Consider the following 21,976-nt stretch of genomic DNA (forward strand, 5'->3'; position numbering starts at 1 on the left):
TCTTTGCACATGAAGAAAGAAATATTGCTTATTTGCTACAGCTGCCAAGAAGCACGTTTTGAATTAAACAAGGCGATGTGACAGGCAGAGAGTAATCACATGCAAAAAAAAGAAAAAAAAAAAAAAAAAGAAGAAAAAGAAAACATGCATGGAAAAATGAATCACACCTATTATCATCATACTGACCTGGCCATGCTGGTCTCCTAAAAAGAGATGAGTAAGCTGAAACATAACTTGAAATTATGAAACCTTGAGGTGGAATAAACTATATAGCATTCTGTCACTTTAAAAAAAAAAGAAGTATTTAGGACTTCACCTGTAAAAGCCACTTACTGCTGAAATAGCACAGCAGCATGTCAAACTGAACTGTTTTAACAAAGGGAGCACTGAACCTGTAGAACTCAGTGTTATGAGATATCCATAGGTTAAAAGCTTAGCAGGTCTCAAAACCAAGTCAGGTAATGAGAAAAACCATGTCTGTATTAGATGGGATACGTTTTAAATTAAGATTTATTCTGAACTGTCATGTCTCAGGTCTATGTCGATGACTGAGGCAACGAGGTAAGGAATAATCATGTCCTACTGGCAGTATTTTTTCCTTAAAATTTCTTGCTATTTTTCTCTGAAGCTTCTGGCATGGGCTACTGTCAATCTTGGGGCTCTGGGTGAAAAGGACAATTGCGCATTGTTCCAAATAGCTGTAACGCCACTGCTGCAGACAGCAGCATGCACTTCTACAGTCAGGCTCTGTGACTGTGTGACCCTACACCCTGGAGATGACACACCTGGCTCATGATGCACTGGCTTGATGCCCTTGGTGTACAGCTCCCAGTACTACTCATTTTACTTTAGGTGACAGGTGCTGCTAGGGGAGAACTTGTGTGCAGAGAACATGGATGACCAGTGTAGGCAAGGTCTGGAAGCGTCACATCCTGGGCTGGACCTCATTGGGCAGGCTGCCCAGTAACATATACCTCCAGCATTAAGTTGCCTTCATTTGGAGAATCCTTGAGGATTTAGTAGCACAGTGATACTCTGATACTGCCTGTGAGGAGAAAATTTAGGGGTTGGTGGGAGTACTCAGTCGTTTTTGAGTGAAGCAGCCCTAGCTAGCGTGAACCGGTACTTTGTCGCTACTCCCTTCTTGTACCAATAAATGCGTCTTGTACCTTGGGCTTTGCAGGCATTGCTCCATTCCCAAAGAGCTTGAACTTAACTATTCATTACTTCTGCAAATCCACAAAGCTAGGCAGTAATTCCACTGAAGGGTGGGCATTTACTCCCTTCCTGATTATCTACAATGTTTTCAGCTAGAATACTAATGGACTGGCTGACTGACAAGTTGATGGTGATTCAAAACCAGGACACAACAAGAGTATGAGATTTAAAAGGCAGCGCACTGCCTGTCTCTAGCAGCAGGTGGCAATGCAAAATGCTTCATGGTTGCAGTTAGCAAAAAAGCAGCAACATTCCAGAAAATACTCTTCGAAGCTCCTGGAGTGAAGTTATCACAGCCTTCTGTTTCACTGATCTCGTTTGGCTGTTCGCTACAATTGCACTGACTTTCCTGCATGCCAGCATGTCCCCAAGCCACTTACACTGCTTTCCATAAGAAACAATAGGATGCCAAGACAGAAAGTGGCCTTGACAAATTATGTGACAGATGAGAGAACAATCAGGCATTAGAGACAGTGATATCCACGTGCACCTGACAGGCCAGGCTCATTTGAACAAAATGACCAGAAAGCTCAAGATTCTGTTTGGAGATGGCTCATTCCCCCTCTGATCTTACTAGCAGGTGCAGAGAGAGAGAACCCACAAAAAATCAGTACTCTCACTCAGATAATCACTCACACCACTGCAATGCCTAGTTATTCTGTGCCTCAGCAGAGCTGCCTATGGAGCACACATGAGAAGTCGTTTCACATCCTTTCTGTTTTACAGCAGATCAATTCAACCCCATTTTCTTTAAGTTATTCCAACACTGCCCTAATAAATGCCTGTACCAGTGTGAACTAGGAGGTAGGCAGCAAACTGGTGTTTCAAGGACATGTCTGCACAAAAAGAGTCACCTTTTTTTCTCTTATCTATGATGTTGGAAAGAGAGCAACAGCAACAACGACCGTACTGGGGACTGCCCTGATTTTATTTGGTCCTGTGGTAAATCTAAGTTCTAAATTCCTAGCACAGAACTACTTTATCTCCTTGACTCCAGAAAGCATTTGTATCCATACAGATGTATTAAATCTCTCTTCTTGCATTCTGTTACAGTTCTAATTTAATTGTGAAGAATGAAGTGTTACAGTTCATATACAAGTTCATTGAGGAGAACTGTGTACAGCTTTTTGAATGCGATGCCCCACCGATTAAAGGTAAAACATGTTGCTCAGGCAACAGCTAGACACACAAGGGAAAAAATATTCATGCCAGATGAGAGGCAATATTCATCAAATGAAATGTCACAAAAACTGCGGGGAAAGAAAAATCATCATCAGCTCTCAGATTTTAATCATAAAAAAGGAGTCAAATTTCAGCCAATAAAATATTTCCATAATTTTTCTTTGACAGTCCTAGCTATTTAAGACAAAGTCACAGTTAACTAAATCAAGGCATGATTCAACAACTATTACGGTTTGCTGATGCCAAATGAAGATCGAGGCCAACATGTTTTGTCTGCTTTTGGAGATCAACCAACTCTTTGAAATAAAACTAATGCAGGAAGGTTGGACAGAAATGCTATAGTTTGCTAAGAACTTAGTCTTTAATTTTTGTTTCCCTTCCATTCTGCTCTGTACTGTCATCTTGCAGAACTGAAAAGATTGGTACACACCTTTGGTCTAATTATCAGATGTCCCGATACTTTGATGTGGTACCTTTGTACCCATCCTTTTACCTGCATTAGCACAGATGATGCTCCAATACACTGGGAACAGAATTTTTGAAAAAGCTATGAGCTCCTCTGGAAAATTCCTACCTACCAGGATTCTTTGTGAGAACAGACAAGTAAGCAAAAGGCAGTAACACCCAAATAACCTGTGCTAGTCATGAGATTTGCAGAAAAGTCACTTTTGCTGCCCCAGGAAGGACTATTTTGGGGGTCTGTAGCAAGAAAAGCTGGACTACACAATTGCTGCAAATGATATGCCACATCAGCAAAGCCTATTCAAGTTATATACTGAGTTTCAGGTGCTATTTCCAGCAATGCAGGGAAAATGTGAGTCCTATTATCACACAGGGAAGCGATGCCCTGAGTGAGGGGAGAGCATCTCTGCTAGCTCAGCACTGTAAAGACTCATCCCTGCCACTGACTGCCCAGCAGATCTCTTGTGCAGGAATAATTTCTTGTTTGAGTAGCTCATTCATGGTCTTATGCTTACTGAACATTGACCATGAGGCTCCAGTACTATGTATGCCAACTGTTTTTAAAGTAGATATTTTTCACAATCCAGCCAATAAGCAATGAAGTTACTCTTTTAAGACAACTGTCAAATCTAAAAAAGTAACAATGCAGTGCTTATACCAGAGCTACACATATCTTTTTATAGATGTCCATTCATGTATCAGTTCTGTTTGTCTTAGTCAATTTATAAACAAGGCTGCACTATTTTTCATGGTTTATGGCAATTCACTATTTTATATATATAAAATTTGATGAATAAAATGGACAGGTATGAATTTGAGACTTCTGAAATCCATAGTCACTCTTCTAGAAATTTATGTACAAGTATAAAGCAAAGGCTGTCTGTGTCCAGCCACTGTGCATATCAATAAGACAGCCTTGTTCCTGCACAGTGTGGTTTTGTTCCTGTATGTGATATCTGAATTTATGAAATTCTCTCTGAGCTGCCATCCTGGGGGTGTCTTTGCCATAGTGTACCTTTTCAATGTCAAGTGGAATTCCTTACTTCTTTTAAAACAGATGAACGGCATGTTTATATGCTTGTATTACCTGCCACCATCCCAAATCCTGTTCCAGTACAGAGCACAAGCAGACAGCACAATGCTCATTAGTGCAGCAGTCAATGGGCAGGGCAGATTCTAGAAGATATTTGGAAGTCTAAAGAATCCAGATGCTACACCTACATCTGTGTATCCTTCAGCTCACAAGGAGATTCATGAGATCTTCCCTGCTCTGCTACTTGACATACCTGAGCTGTTGCTTCCAGCCAACATGGTTGGACTGACAGAGGATCTCCCCAGCCTGCTGGACACCACAGGCGGGCCTGGCGTTCCATCCCATTCCTGAGCTTTCCCTGGCTCCCTGGAGGAAGCTGTCCCATGATGGACTCCCCTCTCTTTGTTTTCCAGCTTTGGTAGTGGTTCAGTGCTGTGACTTCTGATCTTCAGCTCATCCAGTGGTTCTACAAAATACACAAGTGCACATTTCGTTATGGAGTGTCTGCTAACTACCCACATCATATAACAACCTTTTGCTCAGTATTACATATATACCAATCATAAATCTTTTAAGGGCAATTTATATCACAATTTTACCATCTAGGCCTAAACCCTATCGTTTATGTAGGTTTCAATATACTTTTTAACTATTAAAATGATATACAATGCAGCAGATGGATAAAATGTAACTTTTCTGTTACAACTTTTATATGCCAGGAGAATATTTTTGAAAATGGGATCCTACCAAATTATGCTTTTATTAACAATTTATGGAAATACTTGAATTCTTTTCAGCCGTCATTTCATTAGGAACAAGTTCTTCTTTGGGCACTTCCTAAGGAAGCTCTTTCCTAAGGCAATATTGTGCAAGCAACATATCTGTACTCCTCATAAGCTCTAATAAAAAGCACACAGTCCACAAAACTGTCCACTGTTAATATTTTGGGTGTGCCCAGCACCATAACCTAGGGAATAAAATTTCACTTGGCTGGAAAATCCTTGGAGTCAGAAAATGACTTTCTGTTTGCAACACCATGAGTCAATATGAGGAGGAGAAATTCAAAAAACAATTGAATGATTTTTCAAGTGAAGCAGTGATGTCTGCTTTCTTCATGGCTGGTGATTTTCCGTTCTTTTCCTGAGACCCTCATTTCTTCTCTTGCAGGTTGAGCAATGCATGCAGAAACAATTCATTCCTGACCTTTTCCATCTGTAGCTGTAAAATCTCATATGAAAAACTAGATACAGAAGAAACATTAGATTGCTTTTAGTTGTAACAGCTAATTACTGTGCTAGTCAGTTATTCAAAGCTTGCTGAACTGTTTGCCTCCTTTTAGCAAAAAAAAAAAAAAAAAAAAAAAAAAAATCACTCTGAGTTTGGAATTTTATACCTCATATTTAAGCCCAAAGACATCCTTATATGATACTCAGTTCTAGTCATTCAGATTTATAAATCAAACTCCCAATGTACCTTAGTTTCTGTAACTACAGTCTCGGAATTCACATTGGATAGAGATGGCAATCTTCCCTTGAGCCCCATCTCAAAATCTTTTTGTGGCTGCAAGGGACATGACAAGATTTGCAAGAGCCAAGCAAAGGGAGAACGCCAGGAGCCATTCGCAGGCAGAAGACGACAACAGCCCCCCACGGGACCCATGCGGAACAAGAGCGGCCTGGCTGTGTGGGACTGCCAGAGATGCAACAACAAAATTTGTCTCAGCAGCCACTTGCTCTCCCAATTATCCCCAAGGCCAGGAACTGGGACTATCCAAATGGAATTGCCACTCAGATGATACGGTCCCAGAAAAAGAACCACATTCAAACCACTTTAATCTGTCCGCGGCTCAAAACCCCCCACACTTGCTACTGCCAACAGAGGAAGATGCAATTTTAGATACTTGCATGGTATGGTAGAGACCCCACCTATGCACAGCAGTAACAAAATATCATATTGTTTTGAGTTCTTTGACATTCCAGTCTGAGGAGCAACAACACAGTCAGCCTGAAGTTTCCTCAATGAAATGTCATTTAGGAAACATGTAAAAATATCTAACTGGATATGCAATGCAATATGTAATCATTAGTGTAATTCATGAATTACTATCAGTTAATAGTAAAAATCAATGTTAAGGATATCACACCACAACCTTCAAAAGTTTTTTTTAAATTACTCACAGTAGTAACACTCCATGAGAAAACAATAAAACTACCCCAGTTTAGCAAGTCTCGTAAATAGGATTCAGTGACATTTTATGTGACAAAGACCTTCAAAAATCAAACCTCTTCCTTGAACTTTTAGGTCACTTACCTGCTTTAATGTATGCAAAAAGACACTGTAATGAAAATCCAAACTGTTTGTTTTTCCTAGTTGGTAACCCCAGCAGAGTACAAGGTTGAATAACAGTCTGTATCAATATAACATGACATCTGCCTTTCAGGGACCTTTGCTACGAAATGTCTATAACACAGCTCTGTCTGTGACTGCATAGAGAGACTTGCTAATACAAGACCCATGCAAAGAGATGTAGAGCCCAAATAATAACTAGATTTGAACTATTTCAGTTATCAACAAAAAAGCTCTTGTATTTTTTCTGAGCACTGATCTATTAAAAATAACGCTCTACTTTTTCACATAACAGATACATGCAATCATATCTGAATTTTTTCTTTACACCAATAACATTCACTTCTTTAAGATACTACTTATCTGGGAAAAGGAAAGATATGAACAAAGTTTCAAAATTCTTTGGAAATGCACACAATCCTCTTTCCCACCAATACACGATGCTGTCTAGATTGCAGCTCTTCCTTTCCAGCAAGACAAAGAGAGCGCCAAAAGAATAGAACACACTTTAAAAAAGTCAGAATCTGGCCCAGCAAGTGCCCCACCAACTTAATGCATCATTCAATATATTTAATTTACTATGTCATTCATCTGGAAATGCTGTGATTACCTTAGTGAAAACCTTCTCTGTGTGTGCCTCATTGACACTACTTGAACACCACCCCTTGAAATTTCACATGCTCATGCAGTCGGCCCTTAGTTGCAGTGGAAACACTCTGGTTGAGTGTGGAGCTAAGGATCTACCCACTTCAGTTTACTTAACAGAGAAGCATTTGTACTTGTTGCCTGATAAAAATGATTTGTGCGTTCTTAGTTTTATTATCAGCTGAATCAAAGCACAGCAGTTCTCTGCAACCAGCTGGAAACTATGGAAATATTCAGACTAAATAAAGATTTGGCTTATAGTCTACTTCTTTATAAGGTGTAGAAAATCAGTTTTCAGCTGGCTGTCTAGACTTCATAAATTTACATTCCACTACCCTTTCTTGGGGATTTTCAGTTCTCAGTTTATCTGAAAAGTAATATGTCCTAAAAATGAAAAGCAGATTGAATCAGATTATAATGTCATGCAACCCATCGCAGAGTCTGAGTCATTATTATTTGGTGATCACTATCAGTAACGTTGATACACAGTCAGAAAAACAACATGTCAGTGTTTTATATAGTTTTCTGTAATATTAGTTTCCTGCTCACTTGTGAATACATAAAAAAGAAGAAAAAAAAATTAATGCCTCACTTTTGCTCAAATATTTTGGTGAGGATTTTAGAATAATTTCAGCTTCCTTCATAAATGTCAATGAGAATCATACTTGAATTAAATTTAAAAAAATCACTGTGCTAGTTCTTGCTTGACTGAAAGAGTACCTCAGTTCTAATGTGCCCGTGATAGCTCCAGAAATGCAGAACACTCCCCTCCCAGGTTATGGTGCATTACTGGGACCTTTTCTTGACTGTCCCAGTCACCTGGATGTTTTTATACTGTCAACTAGTCCCTGTTGATGCAGCTCCATGGAGCAAGCTCAGTGGCACAAATTATTGTGTCTCATAAAAGCACGTTCATTGCTCCATGTTTTCGCTCCTGCAGTCAGTCATGAGGCATTGGCAGAAATCATAGCTGCTGGCTATGGTTACCTATGGGGTGGTGACCTTATCATCAATTGAAAATCAAACCAGTATATTTTAAACAGGGTAACCCTTTGTAAAAGCTACAGCAGGATTTAAATGGCCACTTTATCCACATTGATCCCATGCTGAAAACATGAACTCTAACCAGTCACATATATATTCTGCTGAAAAGTAACAGTAGCTGCTGCACAGCTGGTTTTTTTTTTATTTTTTTATTTGAGAAGTGCAGAAACACAGATGGGATCTAAGTTGCCTCATGCTGTTAAAAACGTTAATTTGGAGTTACGAGATACTGAAGCTCAGTGTTACGCTGGGAGCTCACTCAATCACATGATGGCCACAGGCAGATCTTTTCACAGTCAAGTGCTGTATTCTGAAAGCTGAAATTATTATGGAAAGCATCTTTATTGTTCAATAATTCGTAAGCTAAAATAGTACATAAAAATGTAAATTTCAAGAAATAATTCACTGCTTTAAATATTTATGGATACAGTTGGTTGAACTGTCATAAAGGCGTTCAAATGTTTCAAGCACTTCCAGGTGTCATTGTATTTTAATATTCAAAGATATGCATTTTTCTTATTTATTTCACCTGAACCTCAGGCTTTTCCATTTCAAGAATAAGATGGTGGCTAAAATCTCTTAGAGAGAACGTATTTTACAAATAATTGACACGTACAAACTGCACACTAGGCAGGGCTGACACGTGAGCTGTGGTACTGAAAAACTCGTAAATGCTGAAGAAAGTGAGAAACAAACTGAGTTAGTCAGCTGTAACTTGGACCAAAGCAAACTGAAAAATACAGCTATGGAAAACATCTTACCTGAAAAGCTATCACTCAAATGAATATATAGTCTGTGGCTGATCTGCCACCCTGCTCTTAAGCACAAATTAATTTCAGGTCCTGGTGGCTTCTTAGTGTAATGCTAAGTGATAAACAGCAGAACCTTTATTACAGCTTGGGGTTTTGGGGGGAAGAAAGAAAAGCAATTGTCTTAAGGAACTTAAAATGAGGGTTGCTTTCTGCCATCTCTCTCAGCTGTGAGCTGAAATGTATAAACTAATCATCCATGCATTATTCATTTACTCTTTTTTCTTTTAGTCTGTGTATTTGTTATAAACCTAAATAAATAATACATCACTCTAGGCAGAACTCGCATACTGTGGGAAGCAAATGGTACTACTCGCAGGGTCTAAAATTCAGCATATGCATGCAGATGTAAACTAAAGTAAGTCACTTTGGATGGGGTTTAGATGTGAATGAGAACTCCCGATCGCCTCCAGCCCCATGTCGGACCTCACCTCGTACGGCCGCAAGGCGGGCATGGACCTGGCCGAGGGAGCAGGAGCGCAGAGCATCCCCAAGGGCACACCTGGCCATCAGGAGGGGTGGAGACGCTGGATTAGACTGCAGCCAGCACGTGTGTGTGATGACCAGAGCTACCAGAGACACGTCCCAGGCTTCAGTTTCTACCCTCATACCGGGGGCAGAGCTGCCGAGCTGGCAGCAGCCCTGCTCAGCGAGCCATGTCTGACCCGGGGTCCTGACCGGGGGAAAGGCCGGGCACAGCTCCACCAGTGTCCCACGTAACACTGCGCGCACGACAGCAGCACGCGCACAGCCGCTACACACCGACCGCTTCCACGGACATCGGATGTAGAGCGATACTAAGCCTCTGAGGGAATCCCACAGTTTCTGCACACCAGGGATTTTTATTTACCTTTATTACACATTTAAAAATTACAGCTGCCTTTTAGTGGCTTTCTTGATGTGTGGTGGTTTGTCTGATCTGCACGGCTGCAAATTTATCCCAACCTCTCCCAAAGCAAACTAATAGGCTATTAATACCACATGCAGGAAACATGGATAATGCTCAGTGCTGAAGCCATTTTTCTGAAAAAATAGGAGCATATTCTACTGTCAGTGAAAGCCATTTCCTCATCTTTATTAACTATGGTGGTTTGTCTATTCTGACTTCATCTGCTTGCTAATTAAGCAGAAGTTTGCTTTGCATATCAATTTTTAATACTCCTTTTTTACAGTTAAGTGAGAGTTGCAGCAGCCAGCATGTTCAATTAAAAGCGGCTCTGACCTAGTTCCATGCAAAATCAATAGAAAGCCTGAAAGACTCTCACAAACCATCTAATGTTTAAGGAGACATGGTTGAAATACTTCTCAGTGTTCACTAAGCACATGTTTCTGTGAGCAGTGCAGGGTTTGGTTTGTTTTGTTTTGTTTTATATGGTGAAATCCAGTGGAGATCACATCTGCCTGCTACAGACCTGCAAAGATAAGCTCTGCCTGCTACAGACAGCAAAGGGAGGGGAAAGAGGGATTGCTTAAAAAATGCATGTGGCTGATTTTCTGTGGCTATCCCAAAGCTGCTAAGTGGGCAATCCTGGCTAGGAAAACAAGATAGGAAAAGAAAAAAGCCCGCACTGCAATTAGCTGAAGACTAACAAAAGAAGGGATAGATTTATACCAAAAGATCGTCTAAAGCTTTAGAATAAAAATATTTGATGAAAGTTATGAGCGTTATAAACTGGCTGAAAAAAATAAAATAGAATAGGATTCCTTCATTTTCAGTAAACTTCAGCTGGCATTATCAGTCACTTAAAAGATGAAGTTTTAAAAAATCTGCATGGTAAGACATATGTTTAACATTGTTTGATGTCCTAGAGTAAGAAGGAAAATCCTCTTGTATGTTGATGATTGATTGAAATACAGGAAAACCTGTTTTTACTCTTACACAAGGAGAGCCATTTGATCCAAGATGATTCTATTTTGGTATATATTATAGAAGTGATGACAATATAATACGTCCTGTTTCCAAGAGGGCCATCCTTATTTCTTAATGATTTCTTCCAATACTGCACTTGATCTTTCAAGTGTGCCTATCCTGCTGCAGATCACCTCACAGCCTGATCCTTTGACTGAAAAGGCCACGTCTTGAAGATATGCATTGTACAGATGTATTAACAAAGCAAATAAAAAGCAATGTCCTGGGACTCTTACCATTATATGAAACAGCATTCTTGGAAAGGATGTTCTTTTGGCGCTCTATTAACAGGTTTGCTATTTACCTCAGAGCAGTCACAATTTCGTAATTAAGCAGAACACTTTATTCTCTGATATTCACTGCATATTTTTATTTTATTTTCCTTTCAGAGCTGGCGATGTTGGGAATTGGTGACTTGCACTTAGGAGAACCTCAACAGAAGCCTCTGTGTTCCCCAGTGCCTTCTTGGGCTAAAACCTAAGTACAGCAAGTCAAAGGGGATTCTGCCATTGACTTCAACAGAGCAAGGGTTTTCCTTCCAGCACTTTGGGGCTAGCCAGCTACGCTGATTCATATGAACGTATAGCATAGTTGATACTGATGAGCTGCAAACATTTCTCTTACATAGTTTGTGCACCCAGATCTCCTGCTGATAATCCAGGCAGACCTTTCAGCCAAACAAGTAAATGTGTGCACATAAGTTTCATAGCTGTAGATGGGTATGTGCATGGTCTATGTCTGTTTGCAGCAAATAGGATTTAAGTAGGAGGAGGAAGATGACTAGTTTGAAAAGTCCGAACATGGCTGTCTTGTGAAACTTTCTTCTCTCCCCTGCCCTCCTCTGTTGGTATCACTGACACTAGCCTTGGACTACTTAGTGACACACATACGCAACACAAGCATATAGTGCAATCCCCACCCTAAACTCAACACTGATCAAAGAAAACACTGTTAGATGAAAGACTCAATTAAGCTGTGGAAATCAGTGACTGTAAAATGTTGCCCAACTGTTACTAGCATTTGATTTGAAGATGGTGCCTGCTCTTACTTAATTGCTTTCCTTCCCAACCCTGTTCATTTCACTGCACACTCGTTCTGTTATTCAGGTTCTTAAATACACAGCCTTTACGTTTGGATGAGGCAACGATGGTTTAATGGGCACTGCACATGTCCTAGCACAGTATGGCAAGAAATCAGAAGGCAAGGATGAGCCAAAAAAGCTAAAATATACAGACACTTTAAGAAAAATGTTTTTATAGAAAGTTCATGACCGTCAGTTTCAAAGCTTCACTTCAAAAATATCAATCTTTCATAGAAGTGCTGACTATATTAAACTTGTCAACATTTTTTGGTCAAGTTTTCTGCTGAAAAACAGCCTTTGAACTATATCTGCAGTTTGAATGCAGGGTTCCTCCATTGTTTGACCACTTTCATTTCTTCTAAAGTGTATACCTTCATCCAGATTCAGTACTAGATAAGAATCTGTTGTTAGTCAGAAAAATGCAGAGATAGTAATGGATACTGGTTGTGAAAACTGCGGACAGAAACCCTCACTCTTGTATTTTCAATTTAAAAAATATCAATTAGAAAGTTGGAGCGAAAATAAATTCTTTCCTGGCTATTTTGTCTGTATTTTAACTACTTCTATGAAAAAACATTTACATTAATGCTTTTCTCTTTATTGACTCCATTAATGAATGAGAAAATTTGCCTTTCATTGTTAGAACAAGTGTCCCATTTGGACAGCTCTCCTTCTACCACAACACGTTACCAGTAAAAGGGAATCCTGACGTTGCCTTAACATTGGCCCTACCCGAATTTAGGTCTCAGTTTTACAAAGCCAGGCACAAGCATACAGACTTTTCTATGCAGCCTCTGTGCCAAGCCTAGCTGGGTCAGGGTCCCAGGCACTATTTGCTCTGCAAGTTAACGCTCAAGGTTTCTCCCGATTACAGAATGAAACCCATATGTCATTCTGTCTTTCTATGCCTTTAACAGAATCAATCATTTTAGGCCCTCCCTGCTTTCTAATTAGAGGTTTCATTTTGTGAACTAGTTTTACTCTTGCTAGCTAAGCAACTATTAAGCCATGACAGCACAGACTTCAGATCCTGAGGAAATAAGTAGAATTGCAGATGGCCTTATACAGCTCCGGCCCATGCCTGTGCTTGGAAGATGTTACTATTGTTGCTTTCACAAGTGCGCAGAGCAGCTAGTGTGGCTGGCACAAGCGTCTCTGTATGTGTTACAGCACATATAAATTAAATATAAATTACGCAAACATTGCCTGAGCAGTAAAGTAGCTACAGATTTCCAGGAAGAAGGTACTTTTGGAGTTACGAATTTAAGTCACACACAAAAATCTCCAGCAAAATTAAACACGCAGCTTCTCTTTTTCAGATGAGTAGTTACAAGAACAATAGTTCTCCTTACCCATTCTTAAATGCCAGATAAAGTGCTAATTGCATGTTACTGTTTTAACAAAAAAATAATTATTAGGGATGGATAATTCTGTTCAGAAGAGTAAAAGTAACCCGAACCTTCATATCAAACCAAAGGTAAATGAACCTAATTTTTTAATATGCATTATTATCCTGACAATTATTTCCTCAATGTTCCTGTACTTCTCACCTTATCTATACCTAGCGTGTTTGTACACCCCTACAGTTCCATGGTTCAATATTTGAATCAATGTTACGTGTATAACCCAAATAAAGCTATTTCTAACTCTTTGATTTCTCTTGTTACTGATAGACCCCTGGAACGTCCAGAGAAAACTTAAGGAGAAGCATATCCACCTTTTCTCAGTTAAGAGTCTAAAACTTTTTATGAGAATATTATGGGTAGATTAGATAATACACTGACAAAAATGTGTAGCATATCATGCAGTCATCCACTAATTTTCTCAGTCTTCGTATTACTCCCTGCTACATTCTGGATACCTAAGTGCCTTGGTTTGCAGAGTGGTTTTGCAAGGAACAGCAGCCTAAGACAAGGAGAGGACCCCTCTTGCCATAATTTATAATAGGATCCCCTGAAGTATATCTTATCTCATACTTCAAGGACCTTTGGATTGGGCCTCTAAAGATGGGGTTTAAGAATTGAATTCAGTCTGCCAGGAATCAAATCAGACATGCCAGAAAAAGTATGGTTTTTAAAAATGGATAGATAAATCATTTAGCCCAAGAAATTGTCAGGCTACACAGATCAGTAAGGTAAAGGCATTTTAAGAAAAATCAAGAGGAGAAATAGCACTCAGAGGTATTGGACGATTTTAGAACTGAGGGAAGAAACCTTGTTCTCTCTTTTATTCCCCCCAAAGTTCCCACCATCTTCTCTTAAAATTGCATAGCTTCTACAGCTAGAGCTGTGCCACTGTAAATACAGATAATGCATTTAATTAAAGTCCATCTCTTGTAAAGACGCAATGACAGCAGCTCAAGAGATCATGAAACCAGGTTTCAGATCATAAGCTGGCATGCCAAAGACTTTCATTTAACAATGATCTTGAGCAGCTACTCTGGCTATGTAGATATTCCAGTTTCTGGAAAAAAAGCAGATTTTTGTTTGCAAAACTATTTTTTTTGCTCACAATAAATTTTGGGGGAAATGTTATGTTCTGCTTTCTTTGAAATTTGCACAGTATTTCACCTTCCTAATGCTCACAGTCCTTGGCTTGGTGGTGGTGGTGTGCTCTGGGGGACTTCGGTTATTTTTTCTAAACGACACTATGATCTCCTTCCTTATGATGTGGTTTAAGCAAACAGACTTAAGTGCTATCTCTCTATACCTACCTGTGGAACATGTCAAATCTGGTTCAACGTGCTTTATGAACATCATGCTTCTTAAAAACAAACACAATAAATGCAGGCCTTCCTACTAACAGTCTCTAGTTTTCGTTTTAGGATTTAACAAACAAAAATGTATCTGAATCCTAATGCAAAGAAAATCTGATTCTTAACTTAGAAAAAATGCAATTCGGGGTCCAGTGCTTGGTTATAAAGACAAGTTCTGAAAGATCTAGCAGCTGCCTTGAAAAAGGAGCCCTGTACTGCCAAAGCCAAAAGCAGGAGCACCAGCTGGTCCTGCCCGGAAAGTCATTGCTTCAGCCAGCCAGCCAAGCCGACCCACCAGAAGATGCACTACAGTCCCTAGCCACTGGTTTGATCTACACTCTCATGAACTTGCTTTCTCCCTTTCGTAAAGTTAACATGCACAGGCATCTTTTTCACATCTGAACTGCAATTTCTGCTTAAAACTGCTCACTTTCCAATTGCTGCAACACGATACAATTTTAGTAAGGTACTCTACAGAAGTCTACGTCTTTACAGCTACAAACCAAAGCTGACACCAGACGTTTCCTCCAGCAAGAGGCTCCATATTATTTTCAAATAAATTATCTCCAACTGACACCAGGTTAGAGATAATCAGACAATCCCCCAACAGCTCTATTAGGGTATAAAGTTCAAACATGTCTATGTTCAATACAACCATTCACTGTTCTAGCAGAGAGAAGTAAAGCATGGCTCCCTAACAAATCCAGAAGCCCCAGGTAGGAGGACAGCGATGAGAGCACGGGGCTGGGACAGCCACCCAGGCCGGGTGCCACAGCTGCCGCCCTCTCAAACCTCTGGCACTGCGGCTGCGCCAACGTCCTGAGTAGAGGCTACGTAAATACAACTGCACCATTCCTTTAAATCAAAGTAGTTCGATTCCTATCCTCTTTTTTCTTTTCCTTAGTTCTTTCACAAAAGGAGGACCCCGGTACCCCCTAAAAAACACCGTAAGGAATTTTAAGAAATTGTATTTAGCAGTTTCATTGAAGGTAAAATATGCTTATGGAAAACATCACCAGATTAAGCATTTCTTACCATCATTACTAAGCACCCATAAATTGGTCATAAATTGTGTGGTCCTGTTTGAAACAAAAAGACAATAAACTCTGATTCACCATCCTGCTGTATGACTACACCATTTTGAATACAAGCTGTTCTAGTCACAAAGGACACATTTATTTGCTTGAAGCCAGAGACACAGATGGTGTAAACTGGAGTAGCTCTCCTGATTTCAAATAAGAAGCGGTGATTTATAAGTGCTGAGGATTTGGCCTAAAGGTCAAGATATTCCTCTGGCTTAGAAAGCTCTGTTAAGTGGGGGGGGGGGGGGGGGGGGGGGGGGGGGATGGAAAAAAAAAAAAATCAATGGCACTTAAAACTCAGAACCTATTATCATTATCCACGTCCTTAAGTGCAGCACGTGTTACTTTGCTTATTCACAACACAGTGCAGTAGGTGCCGGTAAGTGAATTTAAGGCATTTTTCCCCCTTCATTTTTAACAACTTTCAGACAACTTACATCTTCCTATACATTAAACCTAAAGAGAAAAATGTCTTTTTCAGTCCTTTACCTGAAACCGCCTTTTACTTGAAATCTAACAAAAAGATAATAGCTTTATCTCTATTAATTTTTCTTTTTTACCCCTCACAAGTTAATTTCTTCTTCATAAAAAGGAAATGTCGATTAAATTGCTAACCAGAAATTCTATCATGCAGTCAAGTAATATAAACAGAAGGAATAAATAAATCCGTATACATCAATCAGAAACAGCAGCTGTTTCCAGAAAAACCTGAGCAATTATTTATGAAATTATGTCTTCTTGAATGCTTCTGTATACTGTCACAATCCCAGGAGGACCTGATTTTCTGATGAGCCTAAATTGCTGAATTAGAAGAGGAGACAATGTCATGGTACCTATTAGCAAAACCATCGCATTATCATCTCAAAACGCATGTTTTCTATTTTAGTAACTGCATGTAACAAAGACATTCCTTCATCTTAAAAATGGAAGGGACATCCCACCCATTAATGACCTGAACAACTAAAAGCCCTTAAAATAGACATACTCCCTTTTGCGTGAAAGCAGCGAGACAACAAACGACGTAGCATGCATTTCAATCAAGGAATGGGTACCTACTGATTTATCCATTCAAAGTAAGTTCTCAAACCTGGTATTATCCTTGGTGCCAAGAAAGAACTGAATTAGTGGCATGCAACGCAAAACGGGGCAGCGATGGCATAGCTACAGCAGGGTATTAGCACCCAGGGACGTGCAAGTTGCCACTGAGCTGCCGTGCATCCTTTCACACATTTCTTCTTTGTACCTTTGCTTCTCAGCTCCCTCCTTCCCACTTAAGAGTAAACCTAAGTGAAACGTTGGTTTCCTGCCTTTCACGTGCTTAGCTGAATGACCTTACTGTCTCATTATGATTTGTCTTTCCAATTATTTCCTGTGATTGTTAATTGGGGAACACATGTCAGCTTCAACAAGTAAGAGCCTCCAGCTGGCCAGGCTAGCTGGTCTCGATCAAAATATTTAGTCCAGTGCCCACCTCTTTTTGCTAGGGGATCTAAGGACTACTGGTGAGGGACAACAGGTATGGCTGAAGCAGCACTCAGGACCACTCAACTGCAAAATGAATCTTGTTTTTTCCCCAAAGCTTGGTTCCTGAAGGATGCTGACCACATCTGGTCATCCCCATGATTACACTTCAGTCATTTTCAGTTCTGTCTCACAACATCGCACACTCACCCCAACAGACACATCCCTTAGTGAAGGGCAGAGTTTGAGAGACCTAACTGACACCAGCAGACCAGACAGCTCATGACCTTTGTGCGTGTGGGTGTCCACAGCTCTTGCCCTGAATGTGCACTCACAAGCGAGCACTTGGAGAAAGTACTTCTGGTGCTGCAAGTCCTTAGCTTGCTTATATCTCGATAGATAGTAATTGATGGGCAAGAACAGAGCCCTCTTCAGGCTTTAACTAAATGCAGTTAACTGTGGTAAGACCACATCCTTCCAGGGGAGAATGAGTGTCATTCTCTCCAAAGCTGGTGTTCTTTCACCCTCTATTCTTTTTCCTCTGGCACTTCCCCCACTCCCTCCTCTAAGTCTGTTCTTTCAGATCTACTTTCAGGACTGTCAAACGAGACATGACTGCTGTGATCACCTCATCTAATTTCATACATATCATGGGTCATCAGACTAGAAAAGCTAACTTCTAGTGAAACAGCTGCTTCACCTGTGACGGAGAAGCCAATACACCTCTGGCTCAAAGGTTTGGGAGTAACTTCAGTTATGCAGTATTATTTCCGTACAGCTGTAGTTATCTATCTCATTAGACTGAACATAGCATTCATACTGCATGCAATCAATTGCTACAATGCAGAAAAGGGCTGGAGAATTAGGCTGACATCCCTTTACAGAAAACTACCAAAAATATATTAACCTAGACGTTAGAAATGAAGTAGGCTTCCAAATTTCAGTCTCTGATACTGATTCTCAGCTATGCAGTTGTTGAGCAATGGTATGTAGTGGAGCAGTTATAATACTTTACATGGCCAGCCTAGTCCTGCAGGTAAGCTCTTCTTCAGAATACCAGAGGCTGAGGAGGTATCCAAATGAGAAGGTATGCACAGTTCAATGGTATACCAAGTCCACCCTCTTTAGGCAAGCATTTTTGATCCTAACTCCATTAGAAATACATAAGCTGAAATCCTACCCTGTCTATAGCTCTCATCCTGCGTTCGATGCAGCGGTGGGGTTAAACAACAAGACCCATGTGGGGTGAATTTTCACTTGACTCATTTCCCAAACTCTCTTTTCCAATGTACTGTTCTACTTAACAGGGGACCCAAAGCTGCTTTCTAGCTCCCTGGAAGGCACCAACATTAAAAAAAAAAAAAAAAAAAAAAAAAAAAAAAAAAAAAGGTAAAATTTCTTCGTGGGAGGGTCTCAGCTGTCTGAAATCAGCATGAGCTCCTTTTTAACAAGTTGAGCCACTTCTGCTCTTCTGCACCCATCCCCTCCCCTATTTGATAGCTTATAATAAAATGACTTAGATTCCTAATGCGGTGGGCACCAGCCAGGAACAGGAAATGTTAATAATTACCCCAATTTTCAATCACTTTAACTGAATTTTCAAAGTAGCACGTTCACAAATTTCCTCCCCATATATGACTAGAAGCTGAAGAGTGAAACTCTCTGTAGGCAAAAGCCAAAGCAGCTACAAAGCCCTGCAGAGCAGCTACGGAAAAGAGCAATAAGCTGCTGAGCATCGCGTGTCCTGATCTCACACCTCATGCACAGAGTCTGGGCATACAGCAGAGGTAACTGTTATTTTGTGCAGTTCATTAGGATGAATATTTGCAATACTTTCTCAAAACAGGCACGAAGTTCCCAGGAAATTATAAGGAAACTGAAGCCTTAACAAATGGAAACAACCAATACACAAACAGAAAGGGCTGGTCCTGGCAAGGGTTTACAGGACAATTTCACCCAGAAAAAATGCCTTGAAGTGAGTGCAGTTCAGATGCACACTAGCAGCTTCTCTGGTTTGCTTTTTAGGATGTGGGTATGCCTATAGGCACATGACTTCAGTTCTATATTTTCACAGAGTATAGTATGTTTCTATGGTGCAGAAAGACAGAGGCAGCAAATATAGCTCCAGAAAATCTGAAGACCATTCCCTTCCTCTCTCCCTCTATAATTCTCTCTTTACTGAAGGACACAGGCAACACAGACATTCAATGCATGTGCTAAAAGCAAAGGGAATGTGTCATTCAACACAGCTGGATTGAGCGGTCATACTTAAACACCTTCCAACTGTATTAGAAAAGGACACACTGCAGCAGCCCAAGGACACCAGGCAGTGTTGGTACCCTTTAAATAGTTTCCCCCTAACCTCTAAGGACTGATGTTATACTTCACAGGGGTCTGCCAACTGTTAGGCCACACTAAGCTGTTATCCCACACAAAAGCAGGAAGGGTTAAAGAACAGTCAATGACAATTGATAATACCTATCTTTTCCACTCTTTCACATTTTTCATGCTCTACATCTTTCTTCAGTTTTCCATAGGGGTTCTCTCCATCTTTCTGCCTTTCATTGTGATTATCTTCCACCAATTTTTTAATTTCTGATTTGGCTTTACAATTTATTTTTCTTTGTTCTTTTCTCCCCACCTTCATAATTGTGCTGTAATGCGTATTTAAGATGCTAACAGCACACAAGAGGATTTTTAGAAGAACACAGCACAATAAGAGAGCTGCTTATAAAATCCAGATACGCACATCACAGCTGCAGCCGGTGGATGCTGAGTGCATTCAGCAACATGTCTGGGGCTTCAACAGAAGCTCACATCCTCAGAAACGTGGCCCTGAGGTTACAGTCTCCTTAGTATCACTGATTTATCCTACTAATGCAATTCCAGTGAACTCTACAGGAATAAAATGGAGGGGATAAAAAAGGAAAAATGGCAGAAGAGTAAAGAAAACAAAACAGAAAGGCTACAAGGGCAGCTTTGCTTGTATATTAAAGGTGTTTACTGGAAATAAGGTTTGTGCAGTCCTTCTCAAAAAGAAACCCACTCAAAAATGCCACAAATTAAAAGCCAGCAAATACATTCTGAGTTTGGACTCAGATGCCAAATTTCCACAAAGTCAGTTGCAGTAATAACAATAAAGATGAGAGAAAATTTTCTCTGTAACTGCTGCAATATTTTCCAAATACACTCAGCTGAATATAAAATCTAGTATTGTGCTTTTTTTTTTTGACTAGCATATGGCAGTGAGAGCTTCAGACAAGTCACAGAGGGCTGAGTCTTGGAGGATTCAATGGGAAAGTTGCTTGAGATGCACTCAGAATAATTTTATATTTTAGAAGCAAATATTCTTAGTTTGCTAGCATGATTTCGTAAGAGTACTATAACTTCTTTTTTGTGTGTGTTTATTATCCTCTAGATTCTGGAAATCTTTCCGTATGCTGACAGCAAATTACACTGAAGGGACAACTATAAAACCATGGCAGTCCCAGTTAGTCCTATGCCATGCATTTGTTCTCCCATAGGTTTAAAAAAAAAAAAATAAATCTAGAACTGTATGAGTGCCTTAGGCTTCCAGTGTGATTTGCAGGAGCAAGATTTCTTTAACAGATCATATTAGTCCAGTCTACACTATCTATCACTATGTATAATGACGGCATGTAAATGTGACAGTCTGGTCAGATTCTACGTTCAAATCCCACAATTTAGATTCTTTATGGTGGATCATTTTAATTTGGAACTGCAAGACACAAAATGCTAGACCTGTATGTGTTCCTCTGTAATATCTGAGCACAAACCTGGTTCTTGCCCAGTGCAGTAATCCCACAGGATTAAGTCATACTGTAAATACCAGACAAATTACAATCGGATTAGATGGGCAGTCTGTTCATTTACTCAACACAGCTGCACTCCAGAGTCTTTTCACCACTGATGTCTATTTATAACATGAATGTTTTGTCCTTAAAGTAAATGAACACAGTTTCTACTTCGTATCTCTCTTGTCTTACCATTTGTGACCAATAAGGAGCACATTTCTACTACCTAAGGAGCAAGCAGAATGCTCCTTGAGAGGCCGAGAAGTAACCTATTCTTGGTACAGATCTGCAGGGCAAGATTTAAATTTATCAGTGAAAAGTCCTTTCAAAGGTCTGCATTCAATTTCAGTCAAGTGGAATATAGAGAATAGCTTTCTGCAGGTAGGTATGAGGCAGCAGCACAGATTTGCTGAAATTTCCCAGGACTTGGCCACATTTGCTGCAGGAATTTCTATAGGTTCCAAACCTGGTACTTCTGCCTACATCGGTGAGCATAAAAACATCCAATTTATGAAGCTCACCAGGTAGAGCTGGTGCAGCATGGGGTTTGCAGGGGATTTCTGCTCACTTATGAATAAGAAGTATGCTTAATAATGTTCAATATTGTCTGCACTTTGCCAAAATCTCCCTACCGCTTCACCGCAATTATTTATAAACGCCACATCATATCCCTCATAATTGTTCCCAATTACAAGAATCATCTTGCTTTTTAGGTACAAATTTGCTTCCATCCGGCACACAAATACGGCATTATTGTATTTTTATTACTGTAATCACTTAGCAAAACCCTACTGAATTATGGAGCTAAGACTTTCACAAAACAGTATTTATGATTGCAGGCCACAAAAATATTAAAGCCAAATTAAGCAAACTGCTGCACCAACTTGTATTCTCAGTATCCTGCTAACTCCATTCTCACCTCCACCTTCTGATTTCAGAATCATTATTCCTGCTTTGCAAAGAGATAAATAAGAATAAAACTGCTGAGGCTGGGGCAGTGGAGTCCATGAATCAGGAGGAATGCTTTGTATGCCAACCTAAACCATTGCCGCCAAGCTTCTCCATACTTACATGTTTGCATGTACTCACTCAGCTGCAGAGGTGCAAGGCAGGCAACCTCTGCGCATGAAAACC

The 21,976-nt window shown here is 40.1% G+C and overlaps 1 protein-coding gene across 7 annotated transcripts in view; it reads right to left on the bottom strand.

The window, feature by feature from the left end:
• NYAP2 (neuronal tyrosine-phosphorylated phosphoinositide-3-kinase adaptor 2) overlaps window positions 1-21,976 on the bottom strand; it is a 147,743-nt gene that overhangs the window by 33,637 nt on the left and 92,130 nt on the right. For all 7 annotated transcript variants that reach the window (XR_003925425.1, XM_030028444.1, XM_030028443.1 and 4 more), the window contains one exon: window positions 4,149-4,361. Coding sequence is in view for 6 of the 7 variants with exons in the window: in XM_030028444.1 (XP_029884304.1) it covers window positions 4,149-4,361 (213 nt within the window). In the remaining variant the exon portion in view is untranslated. The remainder of the gene's footprint in view (window positions 1-4,148; window positions 4,362-21,976) is intronic.

Source organism: Aquila chrysaetos, chromosome 10 (genome assembly GCF_900496995.4).
Source record: "Aquila chrysaetos chrysaetos chromosome 10, bAquChr1.4, whole genome shotgun sequence".
NCBI classification, from domain to species: domain Eukaryota; kingdom Metazoa; phylum Chordata; class Aves; order Accipitriformes; family Accipitridae; genus Aquila; species Aquila chrysaetos.